The 18,371-nt window shown below is 42.2% G+C and overlaps 1 protein-coding gene across 2 annotated transcripts in view; it reads right to left on the bottom strand.

Annotated features, from left to right (window-relative positions):
• nf1a (neurofibromin 1a) overlaps positions 1–18,371 on the bottom strand; it is a 116,919-nt gene that overhangs the window by 97,063 nt on the left and 1,485 nt on the right. For both annotated transcript variants that reach the window (XM_080730875.1, XM_080730874.1), the window contains exons 2-10: positions 13,678–13,821; positions 11,874–11,957; positions 7,566–7,756; positions 6,128–6,234; positions 5,155–5,222; positions 4,643–4,718; positions 3,800–3,957; positions 2,522–2,695; positions 1,786–1,914 (exon numbers count right to left, since the gene is read on the bottom strand). In XM_080730875.1, the coding sequence (XP_080587001.1) occupies positions 1,786–1,914; positions 2,522–2,695; positions 3,800–3,957; positions 4,643–4,718; positions 5,155–5,222; positions 6,128–6,234; positions 7,566–7,756; positions 11,874–11,957; positions 13,678–13,821 (1,131 nt within the window). The remainder of the gene's footprint in view (positions 1–1,785; positions 1,915–2,521; positions 2,696–3,799; positions 3,958–4,642; positions 4,719–5,154; positions 5,223–6,127; positions 6,235–7,565; positions 7,757–11,873; positions 11,958–13,677; positions 13,822–18,371) is intronic.

Here is an 18,371-nt window from a genome sequence, read left to right on the forward strand (position 1 = left end):
AATGCCATCTGGCTGTGTTTGTAGAAGCTTAACCTCAACCTCCAAACCTCGTCAGCCAACCTTTCTTCAAAACCGTCCACAGTAAGTTGCCAGCAGATTTCAGAAATAAAAAATAACGAGCGCCTTCAATTTCTGACCAATCACACACTTTGTTTGCATTTGGTGTCTTCTTTTGTGATGTCCGGCCAGGTAGAAAAATCTTGGAGGTGCAAGAAGTGTCAAAATATCTTCGGCAAGGGTATGTGTTCATTCATTTCCTCTACAAATGTTATCATTTTGTTTACGACCTCAGCAAACACAGTTTCTGTAAGATGTATGGTGCAGCGTTAACCCTTTAACCCTTTTAGTGCCTATCCCGAACTAGTTCGGGATATTCGGGATCAAAAACAATTTTTTATTTGCTATTTTACTTACCCCGAGCTGCTTGGAGCAACGTGGGTGGTCCCGGCTCGCCCAGCGCTCACCAACGAGAGACGCTAGATGCTCTGACGATTTATTCCATTGAAAATGGTTTAAAATAAAGTTTAGACCCCCCCCAATGTTCACCAAATGTTCATTGTAGGCGGCGCGACGTATTCCAGGGTGCCTATCCCGAACATGTCCGGGATATTTAATAAAATGAATTATTTTATCGGAGGCCTCAACGAAGCCCCGGTCTAGACGTCCATCCTTGGCCGGGACTTAGACTCGGCCATCCACGGCCGTATTCGCGCTAACGGCCGAATCGCTCCGCCCACTCCAATAATAAATCACATCTTTAGACAGGATTTTCTCCGGATTGTGTCCCCAGACCCAAAGAGAACGTTTTTTGCGGCTGAAATAGCTTTAGATCGGGCTTCTAAATGGGTTAGCATTTTGGCTACGTGTCAGCTAGCTTCCTCCTCTGGACACCCATAGGATTGACCGGAGTGAAAACACAGGCCAGTTGGGAGAGGGTCGACGAAAGCTATAAAGAAGGTCAATGGAGAAATTTCTGGCACTCTAGCACCCCTTGTGGCCGGATGGCACTGTATGAGTTAACAGCCTGATGTAAAGTTAGAAGTGGCAAAGTATCCCACAGAGGGATTTTCTCATCTATCAAGGCCATTTTGTCCTCCTACACAAGTCCACATTCACATCATACAACTCCATTCATTTTCTTGCATCTCTTTTCCACATTCATAGCGCTCATTGCCACTGTTCCCGTTACTATAGTAACCCGACGCAGCATGCAATCGTGCATTGACATCATTGCAGCCCCAAGTGACACTACAATCTTTCAGCTACATATTTTAACCAAGTATTGTGAGGTTGGTACATAGTTAGTTCCTACTTAATAAGTAGCAGTGTTGGGAATAACGCGTTACAACAACGCAACTACTTTTCTCTGTAACTAATAACGTAATGTGTTCCTTTTCCTATTCGGTAACAGTGTTATAGTTACTGTGATGTAAATGGGTGCGTTACTGCGTTACATGTGCTGATCCAACTGAACTGGTGCGGGAACTGAAATTGTACGAGGTAAAACGACACACCGTTTTTGACGGGTTGTGTGTGATATTTCTTCAAGTCCAAATAAATTCCAAATATCTCGCGGCACCCCTGGACTGCCGTCGCGGCACCCCAGGGTGCCCTGTCACCCACTTTGAAAACCCCTGCTGTACTGACATCATGTGCAGGGGGTCATCAGGATACCTGGAGCTACAGAAACAGGAGATAGGGTCCTGCCCTATGGGCCACATGGCTCTGCAAGGCTTACTTACTGGCTAATAATGATTTCTGCCTCTCCTATTTGTGTGAATGTACCTTAAAGTGCTGGTTGTTGTGCGGATTGATGCGGAAGCAGGAGACAAAACAGTCCATCATGAGGTCCACGTCAGCGTTCTGACTGCCTGTCCCCCGCCAAAAGGGCTTGGCTGGGTTGAACAGCAAAGTCTGGAGGAAGAGGTAGGGGAGGACAGAGAGATGCATGTCAACTCAATTCCATCTACAGTGCTTGATGTTCATGTTGCTCGCCAAACATATAATTCAAATATCCAATAGTTGCAGAACGTGTGCTTCTAGCAGATCGGCCGAATAATGTTAAAACATAAGCCGATCTGCAACATACATACATATATATATACAGTATACACATATACATATCATACATACATATACACACACACACACACACACACACACACACACACACACACACACACACACACACACACACACACACACACACACACACACACACACACACACACACACACACACACACACACACACACACACACACACACACACACACACACACACATATGTATATAGTATGTATATATGTATGTATATACATATATTTATCAAATGATTTCTGGTTAGAATAATCACTAATAAAGTAATACGAGAGTTGAAGCCCTAAAACCCAGTGAAAAACTAGACTGCACTCTGTTGAGGAGCCAACTTGCTCCTTGTGCACTCGTGGCCATGTATGGCCTACTTGTGCGCATTCTGCTGGCGCAGTAAGTAATAAAAGGAGTGGAAGAGGCAGACTCACCTTGAGGTCCATGACGATGGACTGCACCAGAAGGAAGATGACAGAGTGGTCCTCCCAGTTGATGTAGGTGGAGGCTTTACACAGTTTGACACAGGCGATGGCTGCACTCTCCGTCAGCTGTTTGCTGCCTCCCTGGCCGGCCAGCGCCTTCCGCAAGCTGTCCAGGAACAGTTTCTGGAGACAAAGTCAGGGACGCGCACGTGTTAAATGTTTCTGCTCGTAAACCGTGCCTGAGTGAGTGAGTGAGTGCGTGCGTGCGTGTTCTGGGTGGTCTCCATTTCAAGATTACCAGTTCCAGAAGCAGCTCTAAGTCCGAAACAACATTTACATTTATCATTTGTGTTAACCAATTAATGTTTATGTATATCATAATTGTCGTGTTTTGGTGTCCAGTGATGTTGCAAGGTTTTCAATGTAATGGGTCCAGGGACCCACAGGTAATCATTCAAATGGGCCCCGAAAAATGCTATGGGTCCTAAATAAAATGTTTTTGAGCGTTATGAGCTTATAGATCAGCTATTTTCAAAAATGTTTCTTTCTTATATTTAACAATTTGGCCAAAGTTTGACCCGTTTTTATACAGTTTGTTGTAGCCGTAATGGTCTCTTTTTTTCTTCCTTGTGACGAGCGTCGGGAGTTTCGCTCCGCTGTGCGGCTCACTTCGGTGAGCCCTGCGCAGCTTGCAGCTCACTGCATGCAGAAAGGCCATGCAGAGGTGGCAAACAGAGAGAGAGAGACAGAGAGAGAGAGAGAGAGAGAGAGAGAGAGAGAGAGAGAGAGAGAGAGAGAGAGAGAGAGAGAGAGAGAGAGAGAGAGAGAGAGAGAGATTCACGCCGTGATGATTGGCTTAATGCATCCTTTATTAATAATATGCATCAGAGACACAGGCCGCTGGGCTAGCAGCATCACTGGGCATCTGTATTAGAATCTGACCACATGTTGTAACTGGTATCCGTTCTAACAGATCGAGTACACGTTACGGCATGAGGTGGGCCTAAGTGAAGTGGTGGCATATATTATAGGGTTAAGTTGATTGTTTAAAACAATTATTAGAATTGTGTTAATTTGTTGATATACAAGAGAAAAAAACAAACAAGACTTGCTTCTCGATTATTCGGTTATTGTTTCTCAATGTCGGTTTCAATGTATTTTCACTTAATTGCTCAGCAATAGCATGTGTGTGTGTGTGTGTGTGTGTGTGTGTGTGTGTGTGTGTGTGTGTGTGTGTGTGTGTGTGTGTGTGTGTGTGTGTATGCATATGTGCGTGCGTGTGTGTACCTTGTTGGCCTTGCTGTCCTCCACCGTGTCCCTGGAGATGGTCTGTGTAATCTCTGGACAGAGGATGAGGAGGATGATCTGCAGTGGCCACACCGCAGCCTTCCTCTTGGCACTCTCAGCAAAGCTGTCCACCAGGTCAAACAGTTTCTCAGCAGCTTCTGATGGATCACACACATACACACACACATACAGATTCAGACTCCTACACACAAAATGCACCCGAGTACACGCACACAAGCAATAACGAACACACACTATCCACTTTAACTTTAACTCTAAAGGTTACATCTGCGTAATCTCTGTGAGGTGTGTGAGCCAGAGATTCAAAGGTTTCAGTTGCATTTCTCCGGCAGGCCCCCATCATCCCACACAAGGTTTCATGACCGAGGCACAATGAGGTCAGATCTAAACATCTATAGAAGGATCTTTTTACCTTCATCTTCCAGAGACATTGAGAGGCCAGGCTAATTGGAGCCAAATCCAATCGGAAGCTTGTTTAGAGCCAAATCTAATTAGCCAAAACTAATAAAGAGGATCAGAGTCAAAAACTCATGTTACTTCCTCTAAGACTCCACTGGTATCGAAATGTTGACTCGAACTAAAACTTTGGGTTGAAGTAGAAAAAGACATCTGGCAGAAATTACATGTCCTTGTTTTCAACATTCAATACATGAGCTGTGTTCGGGTGCACTGCGGTGCTCACAGGTTTGAGGTTCCATCTTGGGACCCTTGTCACATGCTATCCTAATCCACCTCTCTCCGTCCTCTGCTTTCTGTGTCTCTCCCCTCATCTAATACCGCAGGAGTGGCTTAAAAAAAGAATGCCCTTCAGTCTGTACCCACCTGCCATGTCTGTCTGTGGTCTCCGGTAGAGCATGGTGAACTCATCTGGGTAGTTCTCCACCCAGTTCCAAAATGCCTGAGGAGAAACAACGCCATTTAGTGTCACAATGACCTCTACTGCACGCACGCACGCGCACGCACACGCGCACGCACACGCGCACGCACACACACACACACACACACACACACACACACACACACACACACACACACACACACACACACACACACACACACACACACACACAGGATGTATGAATGAGTCCACTGATAAAAGTGCAACATCGTAACATTTCCCAGATATTTTCCTGGTGTCTCCCCAAACTTTTTTTTTTCTTCTTTTTTTTCCTCTCTTTTTTGACATTCAAAGATAAAGAGAAGATGCCACAAAACGGAAAACACTGCTCAGCTAGCAATGGCCTTCCCAGAACTGTATATCTTTACAGGTAGAAACCTGACATAATGTCAGCATCTTGCTTGATGCAATGTGGAAACTGGTTAGAACGGATTACCTTCTCCAAACTGTTGATGACAGCTAGTTGGGCAGGCTTCTTAAGGGCTTTGAACTTCAATACAGTTTCTGAAAAGTAATAAAACACCATTAGAGGCAATACGACACACTGTACCGAATACCGACGGTACCGACTTTGGTCCAACCTAGACTTAAAACTGTGTTTATTATGAATGAGTACTGCAGTTTCTGCCTGCCTGTATATCGATTTTGTGAGGATAGTTACAATTTACAATGTAGGCATTTAGCAGACGCTCTTAATCCACAGACTTACAATAAGCAAGGATAGCACAATAATAGAATAATCAAGATTAATAAATCAAATGCCTAGAAATAGTCATCTAAACAACATAAGTAGACCAAGAACATGTTAACACATCTGGTGCCAACCCCGAGTTTCCCGAGTTTGAAAAGGTACCACCCCTGTGCCAACCCCGAGTTTCCCGAGTTTGGGCCGTTTTTGAAGAAAACCTTTTTTTTTTTTTTTCAATTATTCTTTTTCCAAAAAGATTTTTGGACCTCCAGAAATGTATTAGGCATGATCGCGATCGCGAAATTGCATGTTTAACCCCCATACCAACCCATTCTTTCAAACATGGCAGCCATGTTTGAAGAAAACATAATGGCTAATAAATCATGAATGCCTGAACGGATTTCCAAGTGGATTTTTTTGTTTGAAAGCTGTGAACAGTGTGCACACACGTGGTGCATCATCTAGGCATGGGCTTGCACGATCCGTGCACTATAAATTACATGGAAGTCTATGGAGACCATGGCATCGCGGGACATTGAAGAGAAAAAATCATTGCAACTTAAGTGTTAAAATACAACACCAAAAATACAACATCGATAATCTGTACATCTGAGGTATATACACACTATAGCTTTGATGTGTAAGATGTTGGGATTTCACAAACTATTTACAAAGTTTGATAAATAATTATCAGCAATGATTGTGAGGACATTCGGCTGACCTTGGAGCAACCTCTTGAGCTTGGCACAGTCTACGTTGATGTACTGCATCAGTTCTATGTCGTGGACATCCACTGTGTCTTCTGAGCACACCGTCAGCTCCTGTAGCCTGGGAGAAGACACAAACACTTTGTTCACCAGTACAGGGTACATGAGAGGCTTTCGCCCCTGGTTTGAGATGCAGTGACTCGAGCCATCAAACTTAAAGCTCTTGTTGGACAGGATTACTTTCAAAAGCAACGTCCGAGGTACAATTACTATACTCGCACAGGACGCATGTCATTTCATCTACCCAATTGAGATGGGATTGGAAGCCCCAATAACAAAGAGATGGGAGTGGCTAGTCTCTGGATAAGTGCATTTGTGTGGAAAAAAGGAAAAAGCCACAGTGTTAGTCTAGACTGGAAAGTGATGGATGGCGCTGTACCCCAGGTTTATGGATCACCAATTATTTCCGGGGTAACAGGAAGGTCACCTGACACGTTGACGTAATCGGAACAAAACTAGCTTTCACTTTTGTTTTGGAAAAATAAATTAAAAAGCAGTGTTACAGTGTTAGTTTATGGGACAAGTGGTGGAAACGAGGTGGACATGGTAACGGATATCTTTAGATTGAATCGGCGCCGAGTGGACAGGGATTATTTTCCAACTCCAGGACACCAGTCGTGAACACGCATATTCTTTGATTTTTCAAAGGTTAGTGAAAATCTCTGAAAGCGTGTCAGGGAACGACATAACTAAAAAAAACTATGTCAATGAGTTGACACTAAATGTTGGGTTACTGACAGAGTATATAGACTTGGTACAAATGAGTCTAGTCGGACACAACAAAATAAATTATATCTCCCAGTGTAATTAGACATATTGGGTGTCATTAACAGTACATATAGAACTGATATGATAATCACAACATACTGTATAGTCGGTGAGAATCCAGCGCTGCTGTGTTTCAATGCAATAAACAGCGATAAATGGTGCAGTAGTGCCGTCCACTGAAAATAGCAGATCTACATTTCAACTCTTTGTGAGCTTGTAGATGGACTATTTCCGGTGCGCGACAAGTCATTTGCCAATCGAGCACCTCAAGTTTATGATATACAGTAGAACAAAATGTGCATCAGTTGTCTGTTGACAAAATGGGGTTTAATATACATTTATAAATTCATAAAAAGAGTTTGACTGGACAGTCAAAGTGACTTCCTCCAAAATGCCCCATTTCCACTATAAATGTATAAAGAATAAAGTTATTAAATATGCCAGTCATTCCTTTGTATATTTAGGTTATTTGTCATATCTGCCCTGTGCAACTTCAAAGCCAAACATAAATTCTATTCATATGCTCCAGTGTTCAGCGACAAAAATACAATTAAATCATTAATCGCAATTGTTTGTGTGAAAATGAATCGTCACGTAAAATGTAATAATTGTGACAGCATTAACCTGGTGGAGATGCGGCTGAACACGGCGTTGAAGTTGTTGCAGCTGAGTGAGAAGAGGACGCCCGAGGCCGAGGCCCGCAGCTCGGCGGCGTGCGGGTGGCCCTCGCGGTACGTATGAATGAAGTGACAGATCTCTGGAAGCAACTGCTTTACTAGCATGGTCTCATCCAGACGCAAACAGTCCTTGGATTGCTGTAAAGAGAGAAAGTGTGTGTGGGGGGTGGATGGGGGGGGCAAAGGAGAGATAGAGAGGAAAGAGAAACAAAGAGGACGAGGGAGAGACGTAGAGAAAGATGGGTTAGAGAAAGTACCAGTAAAGTGGTGGGAAAATAACAAAATAATGTATTACTATAAGTAAAATATACTGCAGCAGATCTACAAGCTTGTAGATCGGCTAGGGCTAAAGTTGTTAATGCATGTTTTATAAGATTATAATTTATATCTTCAAAGTAACTAGAAACTAGAGTTTTCTAATAATTGTAGAGGAGTAAAAGTACAATATAGCCTCTGAGATGTATTGGAGTAGAAGTAAAAGTATTTGTAATTGGAAATACTCCAGTTAAGTACAAATGCCTCAGAATTGTACATAAGTACAGTACTTAAGTAAATGTACTTATTTACTTTACACCACCGGTACCAGTGTATTTCTTGAATGCAAATTCTATATGACAAGGTTTGTGTTCTTGTTGCTGCACTAGCAGCTCCTACAGGTTGGTTGGCGCCTGTTCAGCAGGGAGCTCAACTGGAAGTGATGGCATGTTACTCTACACACATTTTGCGTTCCCGGTGAAACTCAGTGTCAGGTGAAAAGAGGCTGGTGAATCCATGTGTATCATTCAGAGGAGATAATGCGGTTCTCTACACTCAGACAAATTGTGGGGGTTGGCACGGACAGAGACCGTGTACATTAGTGCATTGTTCAAGGGGAATTGGCTGAGTGACTAAATAAAAACAAAAAAAGCCTTAAGCAATGCACGGAGGACTGCAACAAGTAGCACCTGCCTATCTTATGAGGGCCTACTGAACTGAATCTTCATGATTAAAGAGAGAAAATATTTCATATCTGTCTCCTTTTCTTTTTAAATAAGTATCAACTCACCCATCATACTTCTATTTGAATTAAATGGAAGCCAGCAGCTTGATCCATAGCACATGGAGTTCAGGTTAATACGGAGATGTTAGCAACTTCTGGATTATACTACACGCAGCCTGGCCTATAAGCAGTAAATTGAGCTTTGAAAAACAGACCTCGACATACATTGACATATCAGGACCAGAAACCAAGAGGGTTTCTCTCGATTGGTTTTACAGAGAGGGAAAAAGACATTAACAACACAAAAAAAAGAGAGGCTTAAACAAGTATGTAAGTATGTGCAGGATAGCAGCTGGCTTCCATCCGCGGGTGCGCTAATGAAAAAAAAAAAGAAAAAAAAAAGAAAAAAAGCCCTATTCAGGAAACTAGCCACAGCTCCCATCGGAGGCCCGGCCCTGGAGCGGCCCTGGCCCAGCACTAACTCAAGTGAAGGAAACACCTGCAAATGTAATCTGGGGCTGGCGGGTCACTGAGGTACCTCTAGGAAGGAGGGAGTGCAGGATTGATGGGGGCTTAAGTACATTACCAGAGGTCCGTGTCTGCTTGAACGCAGAACAGAGACGTTCAATAATTTCTGCCTTTTGTTTCGGGAAGGCTTTCAAGTAAATGCAGATGAATGGGAGATGGATGGATTCACAGGTTGGCGAGTTACTTCCACCCAGCAGAGCCGTCAGGGATACTGGCTCTGAACCGCTGTCTTTGGAGTTTGACAAGTAGAGGCGGGGCTTTATGTCCCATACAGGGTTAGGTTTACTGTAGAACGTAGAGGTAAAAATAAATTAATACAGATATTCAAAAAGGCTTTGAGAAGGTCAGAGCCAATGACCTGCAAGTTTAGAGGACAGCAGAATGCCTTTAAGTCACTTAAACAGAAGAGACATGGCAACTAATTTTGTCACATGTTTAGAACTACCCCCAAAAGACAACCCCACACACATAGCTGACACAAACAGCATACGATACCGTAATATGTGTTGGAATAATTTACATGTCTTAATAATAACAGTTAAGAGGAGAGTTATTCCATATAGATTAAAAGGTGAAATGATGTGTATAGGCCCCACCCACACCCAGTTCAGATATTAAGTGCTGTTAGTGTCAATCAGCTTGCACTGTTCAAATCATGATTCATCATCAAGGCAGCAAGTCAACAACAATAAGCTGTAAAAACAACACAAGTGCATTTTATCTTGGATGATGGCCCTAATCAGCAGAAATGGTGAAACATGGATTTTTACATTGCTGACCGGAAGTCCAATAAATGCTTATATGACTTGAACTTACTGATCACCCAATGTCGTTTTCAAAAGAAGAGGAAAAGACGAGAGCAACAGAGTATGCTACTGAGTGTGTGAGTGGGTGGGAGGAAGTGCTCTGTTGGACTGCGACACATTCATCGCGTCTATAGAAGTGGGTTACAAACTTTAATGTTATCAACTCGGTCTTCCGCACTGCATTTTATGATGACGCTCTCGCTTATGGTGTAACATTAACGCGCTCCGATCCCTTTTTTGGCAAAATAGCTATTATTATTCTAATAAGGACCCCCGGAGCCCCAGGAAAAATGACCAAATGTGGTCACACGTCACACTTTTTCCCTGCTCATATCTCCGCAACCGTTGACCCGATCCATGCCACATTTTGCACACACACTCCTTGCCTGCCAAACTACAACCTCCAAGGACCCCCCGAGCCCCAGGGACCCCCAGCTCCCTGGGGGACCCCCAAGTGTAAAAAATGACCAAATGTGCAAAAATGACCAAATGACCACCCCAACGGGGCTGCTCACGGGGAATTCCCGGGGACCACCCACTCCTCGTGCTCCAGAACGGATGCAAAAGTGGTGACGCCCCCAGTGGAGGACCCCCTCCACTGCAGCTCACATAAAATGCCGATTAGGGAGTCTTACTGGTATTATTCTTCTCTTCATTTTGAAGTAAACTGCTCACTAAAATCTACATTTGCTGTCTCAGACTTTGAGGCAGAACTCTGCTGAATATTAGGTGCACCAAATCCAGGTCCAATTAAAATCATTTCTTGCATTTTGGTCATTTTGGTCGAACTGTGAAACCCTGACATTGTGAAGCTTGAATGGGGTTTCTAAGATGAGCAGACATCGTGTTTCTCCTTTGCCCAACCTTTGGCAAGACATATGGCTACTCCTTACTTCCTTCAGGTGTTACCATTATTACCAATGGTACTAATTAACTCATTCACTGCAAATGACGAGCTATGACAAGTTTATTTTATAAGTTGGCCAGATGGGGCTGGTCGCAAAAATTTGGAATCACAGCGGAAGCGGAACACGAAGACATTGAAGACATTGGAAAAGAAAACGCATCTCCATCCGTCATCAAGTCTTCTGAGGCACAGAAAGCATGTCCGTTAACGATCGATCAAAAAACAAAGATATTCTGTGACTACTTGAAAAGGTAAGGAAAAACAGCTGGCAGTGAGGGCTATTTTGGTTAAATATTATTTTAAGGCTATTAGAATATCAACACTGACTCTGAGCAGAATGGAACACAGCCTTCATTAGTATCACTGGTAACCAGTGAGTGTGAGGGAAGTAAGAAGTGGTGTATTCTTTATGATTGGATTTAAAGCATATATACAACAAAGGGCCAAGTTCAAATAACAAACAACACTCAGCCAGAGACCTTGTGGCGTAGTGAGTTAGAGCACTAGATTAGGGGTTTGAATCCCACCACAAGTGTACTTTTATCCAAAGCATTTTTCAACACAATGTTACACGTGTGTCATGTTAAGGTCATAGGTTTAGGTTAGGGCTATTGCATAACTGCAACAACACAAGGAAGATGTTGGACACAAGGAACAACAAGGCAGAACTGCCAATCAAAGCGACTACTGGCCAATCACAGTGCATCCTCACCGGGACGTTCCAGAATATGGGTGGAAAACAAATACAAGTATATGCGCCGTGCATATGGTTTTGACTGATGTGAGTAAGGCACTGGTGAACATAGAAAAGATTTGCCGTTTGCATATGGCGTCACAGGGATTCTGCTTGGGCCACTGAGGTTCAAAATCAGCAAGGTGTCTAATATAAGGTTTTCACATCAAAACAACACGTCGCAAGTAAATATGTGAAGAACTACAGATTGGTGAAGCTCTTGGGCTGTCAAAAGGCTGGGACAAAACAGCAGATTATGGAGAACACAGGTCTTAGAGAAGAGAAGGAGGACAAATGCTCACCCCAGCCAGGCACTTCTCCAGTGTGTCCAGGATGACGAGCTGTGAGAGGTAGAGGTTCTTTTCCTGAACATCCCCAAATATCCGCTGCACACATATAGTACACACACACACACACGCACACACACACACACACACACAGACAGACAGACAGACAGACAGACAGACAGAAGTTTATGATAAATGTGTTTTTCGTAGTCTTGTTCAATGACAGTGACCACCTGGTTTCTACATTTTATCATTGTGAAAACACAAAGACAAAATTGTCCCCAGCAGATCCAGGATCAGTCAAGCCACGGAGGAAATCCTGGATCTTTCTATGGATCTAGCTTCTTGATGAGGTTACTGTACAAGCAATTAAATTGAAGTTTCAGAATGCAACAGGCCATACACCATGGATATAAAACACTAGACTCGTCCGCCTCTGCAGTTCATTGGAGTGACGAAGTAACGGACGTCCGGTAAAAACAGAGGGATCGCTGTCAGTCAAAGTGACTACTGGCCAATCACAGTGTGTCTTTTCCGGGACCACAATTTAACAGAGCTTTATTGCCATATGTGTGACGCACGCGGAAGCAATGCCGATTCCCTCGGTCTCCCGATGCATATGCCCTAAAGCTGAAGGAGGTGTCTACCTTTCTATGTCTATGATTTACACTCAACCAAAGCTGCATGGTTATGCTTATTTCAAAAGTTCCTTAAAGTACCACTGTTAATGACCGACATCAGCCATTTACAGGTAGACTTTATCGGCATAGGACTAGCCTCGGAAACCCAGGCTTTTATTTTGGCGATAGGAAGAAAAATAAAAGCCTGGGGTAACCTGCTGCAATTTCTGGCATAGAAGTGGGAGGCGGGCCATGGGACAGATCGTGAACCAATAGGATCTAGCGGCTGTTTTCAGCCGGTGGATCCGCCCCCTCTAGACCAAAATCAGCCTGTGTTAGGGAAGGCTAGCATAGGACAGACTCCATCTAAAATCATTGAACTTTGTCATTGTGTATTTTCTTAATTTTGGAATGGAATATGACTGGACAGCAGAAACCCGGCTGGTTATTAGGGATGTGTAAAAGTTACCAAAATGAAAGTCGATTACTATATTTCTATCAATAAACATTATTCGACTGTAGCAGTCGCACTGAATGTATATCTCGGGTGTGCTTAATAAAAAGTGTCTTTGAGATTGACAGGTGTCACAGAGTCACGGTGGCCCTGTTGACCACCTCCAGGGAAAACACTGTATGAGCAATACAGATGCTTCTATCTTTTTGCATGCATCATTATGGATCTTACAGATGCTTCATGGTTGTTTCCTTGCACATTCCAATCAAATGATTATGTTTGGGGATACTCCATAGCGCAAAGGTGATGCCTTCTTGACAATAGGAACATATGTACTGTTGTACCTAGGGCTGTCACGATTATGACATTTTACATGACGGATTAATTGTCACTCAAATTGCAATAACGATTTAGTTGTGTATTTGTCATTGACAATTACATTTCTGTTTGGCTTGTAGGCTTTGAAGTTGCACATGGCAATTATGACACATAACGTAAATATACAAAGAAATTACTGACATATTTGACAACTTTATACTTAAAAAAGAACATTGATAGAGGAAATAGATCTGCTATTTCCACTATTTATTTACTTAAAAAAATATATGAAAATCTTTCAACATGGAAACGATTATGACGATTAAGAATAATAATTGCGATTATGTAAAATAATCGTGATTAGACGATTATGTAATAACTGTGACAGCCCTAGATGTACCTTGGTTTCCTAAATAGTTCCACTCACCATGTTGTTGACGTTTTTGAGGATGCTGGTAAGCCCGCTGATGACCAGGGAGAACTTGTACTTGGAGATGTTGATCAGACACTCCTTGTTGTGCTCTGTGCTGACTTTGGTGTGGGTGTTCTGGTGTCCCGCTTTGATGGGAAGCTTGGAGAAGAAGACACAGTAGCTGCAGTCAATAGGGCTGTCACGATATGACATTTTACATCACGATTAATTTTCTCTCAAATAATTGCGATTAACGATTTAATTGTGTTTTTGTCGTTGACAATTACATTTCTGTTTGGCTTTTAGGCTTTGAATTACACATGGTAGATATGACACATAAGCTAAATATACAAAGAAATTACTGACATATTTGACAACTTTATACTTAAAAAAGAACATTGATAGTGGAAATAGCCGCGATGCGACGCGTTGTGAGCTTGTAGATCTGCTATTTCCACTATTTTTGTCATGGAAACAATTATGACGTATATGAAAAATAATCACGATTACCGTAATTGCTGGACTATAAGCCGCACCTGAATATAAGCCGCACCAGCTAAATTTAGAACAAAAAACAGATGTTTACATATATAAGCCGCACCTGACTATAAGCCGCAGGTGTCCTTCCTGCTACCTGCTAGAGCGCTCCTGGTGGCCGTTAGCTGTATAAATCTATATACAAATCCTTGTTAAAGACCATTGTTAAACTAACTAACTGGCCGTTAGCTGTAAAAATCTCTAAATAAGCCGCACCGTTGTATAAGCCGCAGGGTTCAAAACATGGGAAAAAAGCTGCGGCTTATAGTCCGGCAATTACGGGTATGTCAAATAATCACGATTAGACGATTATGTAATAATTGTGACAGCCCTAGCTGCAGTCAAGCTAGGATGTCTAGGTTTAAGTGTTCAGTAACAGCACACGGATGACACCACAAAGCTTGTTCAACAACGAAAGGTGAACATTTATTCCACCATTATAGTTTCAGCATGGGCTTTTATAAATAACTTCTTATTGTTTTGTATTTGTATGGTGGTGTAACATCACTTAAAAAACCTCTACCTTGAGAGAATTCTGATGATTTTTACACTATATCTGATTAGATAATGACAGTTTTGTAATGTTTTTGTAAGTCTAGGCCAGTGGTTCTCAACCTGTGGGTCAGGACCCCCAGAGGGGTCCCCAAATTATTTTGAGGGGTCCCCAGATGTTTAGCTAAATGTTAACATTGTTTTCTCACTCAACAGTAAACAGACCAACATACAAAGTGTATACCGGGTATCTGCACATTTCTAAGTGACAATTTAAGGACTTTAAAGACCTATTTAGTACCTCTGGTCAAACATTGGTGAAATTGTCAAATATTTGAGGCAGAAATTGTGAAAATAGCAGATGTACATGCTCACAGCGTTGCGAGGCGTTGTGAGCATGTAGATCGGCTATTTTCACAATGGAATAGATCGAGTCAAACTACAAACCAAGTGCTCGTCAGGGTGGGGGGTCCCCAGTTAAAATATGATTATTTTGGGGATCGCGGCCTAAAAAGGTTGAGAACCACTGGTCTAGGCTGTGTCACAGATTTGGTACATAACCCATCAATGGACAGGGTTAGAAAAAAAGAGAAGAGGAGACACAAGAGAGGAGAGCAGAAATAACGAGAGCACAGAAAGAGAGAGAGAGATAGAAGAGGAGAGACAGAAACAGCAGAGTGAGTGAGAGCAGAAAGAAAGAAAGAGATGGGGTGTGTGTGTGTGTGGGGGGGGGGGGGGTAGACATCCTACAGTGGAAGAACAAAGAAGCCTTGTCCTCAAGCCTCGCCTTATACCGCACGCACGCGCACGTGCACACAAACAAACACACATAAGACACTACTGGCAGGGAGGGTCCTTGTGAACTTCCGATCAGGGGGTAGTTTGTACACGTGTGGACATAAACAATTCACCAAGAAGCTTGACACTTAACTGCACAACTCGAATACCAAACAATAACATTCCACCATGATGTATGGTCTAATTGAAAAAAATTCAACAGATTTATGTAAGAAAAGGGTGATGCTGCAAGTCTGCAACACAATAAGAGTAGACAATGGAGTGTGCCGAAGTACCCAGTTCTAATAAAGCTTGAGACCTGGGTTGCATGTCATCCAGTATGTGTCTATCCTATACTCCTGTGTCAATAAAAAGCTAAAACACCACAAAATTGTATCATGCACCTCAACTTTGTGTGAAAGCAAGGGCTGATAGAGTAAGAGGTTGAAGCCCTATTTTATACTTTGTTGTACGACGGCGCTGATGTGGCGTGAAAAAACATCCACAAGCTTACAATGCATAGCACCATGATTGTGTTGTGAGCTTGCCTTGTAGAACTGCTCTCTTGTAGATCTACTACATTTTCACCTATGACGACGTCTGCAAAATAGGAACGCCAAGCCATGTTGAAAGTGGTTAACTAAAGGAACATGTGGCCTTTTATTTTTTTGTTTACCTTGGTCCCAATATGGTGACAGATTGTATGTTTTTTTTATATTTGATGGTATATGTATGTCAACTCTGTCAACTTAAGTCAGACCCAGTGCAGATGTCAAGAAAGAGGGGGGCCAAGTATAGATCCCTGGGATATCCAAGTCAACTACAGTAAGTAGATTTAAGTGTAGGTTTAAGTGTAAGCATTTGTTAATCTTTATTCTAATCTTCTTAACTGTACATATCATATGTTTCACACTTACTGTTATTGCTGCCATAACACCTGAATTTCCCCACAGAATCTTCCTCAATAAAGATTTCTTACTTTATACAATATTCAACAGGGGGTCCGCCGGTCCGATACCCCTAGCATAGGGTTCTCAGAGTTACTATATGGGGACTGTCAAATTTGTGTGTGATAGGAATGTTTTTCTTCTTCTTTTTTCCCCCCAAAACATTAAATATCAGATAATACACATTAATTAACACGAATCCACTATATTAGTAGCAAACAACTACATTTAATTTAAACTGGTTGGTCAAATCTATGAAGCCATCAAAGCTGCAGCATCACTTGCTGGAATGCAACACACGTTGATGAGACAATCAGCTAAATATGGTGAGATAGCTTTGAAAGCCTCTTAACAAGTTGCATGGAACGATTAAAAAAAATGAAACTTTATGTGCAACACAATATTACATAATATATGCGGTGGGTGTCCCTGCTTCACCTCCAGAGGTTGACACAAACAGTTGCCCGACTGCCCGTGGCAAGTTAAATAAATGTTCGGGCAGGTGGAGGTTGCTTTCAGGTTTCAAGTCTTTGGTTTGCTATAAACACAACACAAGATGTATTGTATGTGGAACCCTGACCTTTCTCTCAGCTAAGGGGTCCTTGGCCTGAAAAAACATTGATGACCCCTGTTATACAGTGAGTGCATCGTTCCTCAGTCAAGCTCACTATGGGATGGTACCATTTAGAGTCTACTTGCTCCATGTCTCACAGAGAGGCTATGGACAGCTTTGAAAATGTGCACCCCCGACAGGTGACCATTAGAAAATGCTTTTCTTTCACAGAGACCGAATTCCACGTCTCAATATTCTCTTGAAACGTTCAGTTTGTCAGATTTTCTATAAACATATTGTAAGCAATGGAGAGATAACAGATGATTGATTAATTTCTCCTACTTATTGTTTAAGGTATGTTTTTTGGTATCTGAATGTATGAATCATCATATTATTCATTGAAATTATACGGAGAAATTCAATATATTTCCCAGCCCTCAGTCCCTTGGCTCAAGCATGCACTCAGAGTGACACACACTCACATGCACATAATACACAACATGTAAACAGACCCAGCCCCTGTTTTGGATCCAGCACAGCACAGCATGGTCAGTAACTTCTTTGTTTCACAGAGACAGGGCTGGACATTCCTCAAAAAAGGCACACAGAGCCATCTTTTCCCTTATGCACTCCAACTTAACATGATGTGTGAAACTAAATACTATCTAGAATGCTTAGCCACACAGAACACACACAGGTTCCATGTGACCATTTACCTTCATCAACAATGACTACTGGTGCCCATATTGTCTTGTTTTCCTTGATGTAGGATAATTAAGTTGGCAAAATCTAGCTTACATACCTTTAAAAACATAAATATTTATTAATTTAAAGTGGTACATGCAGTTGTTGCCTGACGTGTGTGTGTGTGTGTGTGTGTGTGTGTGTGTGTGTGTGTGTGTGTGTGTGTGTGTGTGTAAAGGTAAAAGGTCAAACACTGAAAATTACTGAGGCCAAGCAATGCAATCCTTTAACTTGGAAGGCTTCAAGAACAGCTTGGAGTAACAACAAACAAGAGATTGACTTAATCCCTTATTTCACTTGCTTCAAACTGTAATGATCCAAGCTGATCCACTCAATTTGGCTCCAATCCCTAATCTGTGGCTACCGACACCAGAAGCAGAAACTAACTGCTGGATGTGTAACAGAAAGTGTTGCTCTCTTACAAATGTTTATACTCAACTACTAAAGTGTTTGGGCAACAATTACACACATGTACACATTATAGCTAGCACATTTAATGTGTGTGACATTGAGAATAATAGTTTTATTCTGTTGCACTGTAAACGGTTTATGCCCTGGCCAATGTAATATGCAACAATGTGAACTTGACAAGTTAACATTTTACCAGACAGCATGGCTTTCTGCAAAATCTTACAAATCCAACTTGTACTAGTTAAATG

Source organism: Nannobrachium achirus (genome assembly GCF_963921795.1).
Source record: "Nannobrachium achirus genome assembly, chromosome: 8".
In the NCBI taxonomy this organism is placed as follows: Eukaryota; Metazoa; Chordata; class Actinopteri; order Myctophiformes; family Myctophidae; genus Nannobrachium; species Nannobrachium achirus.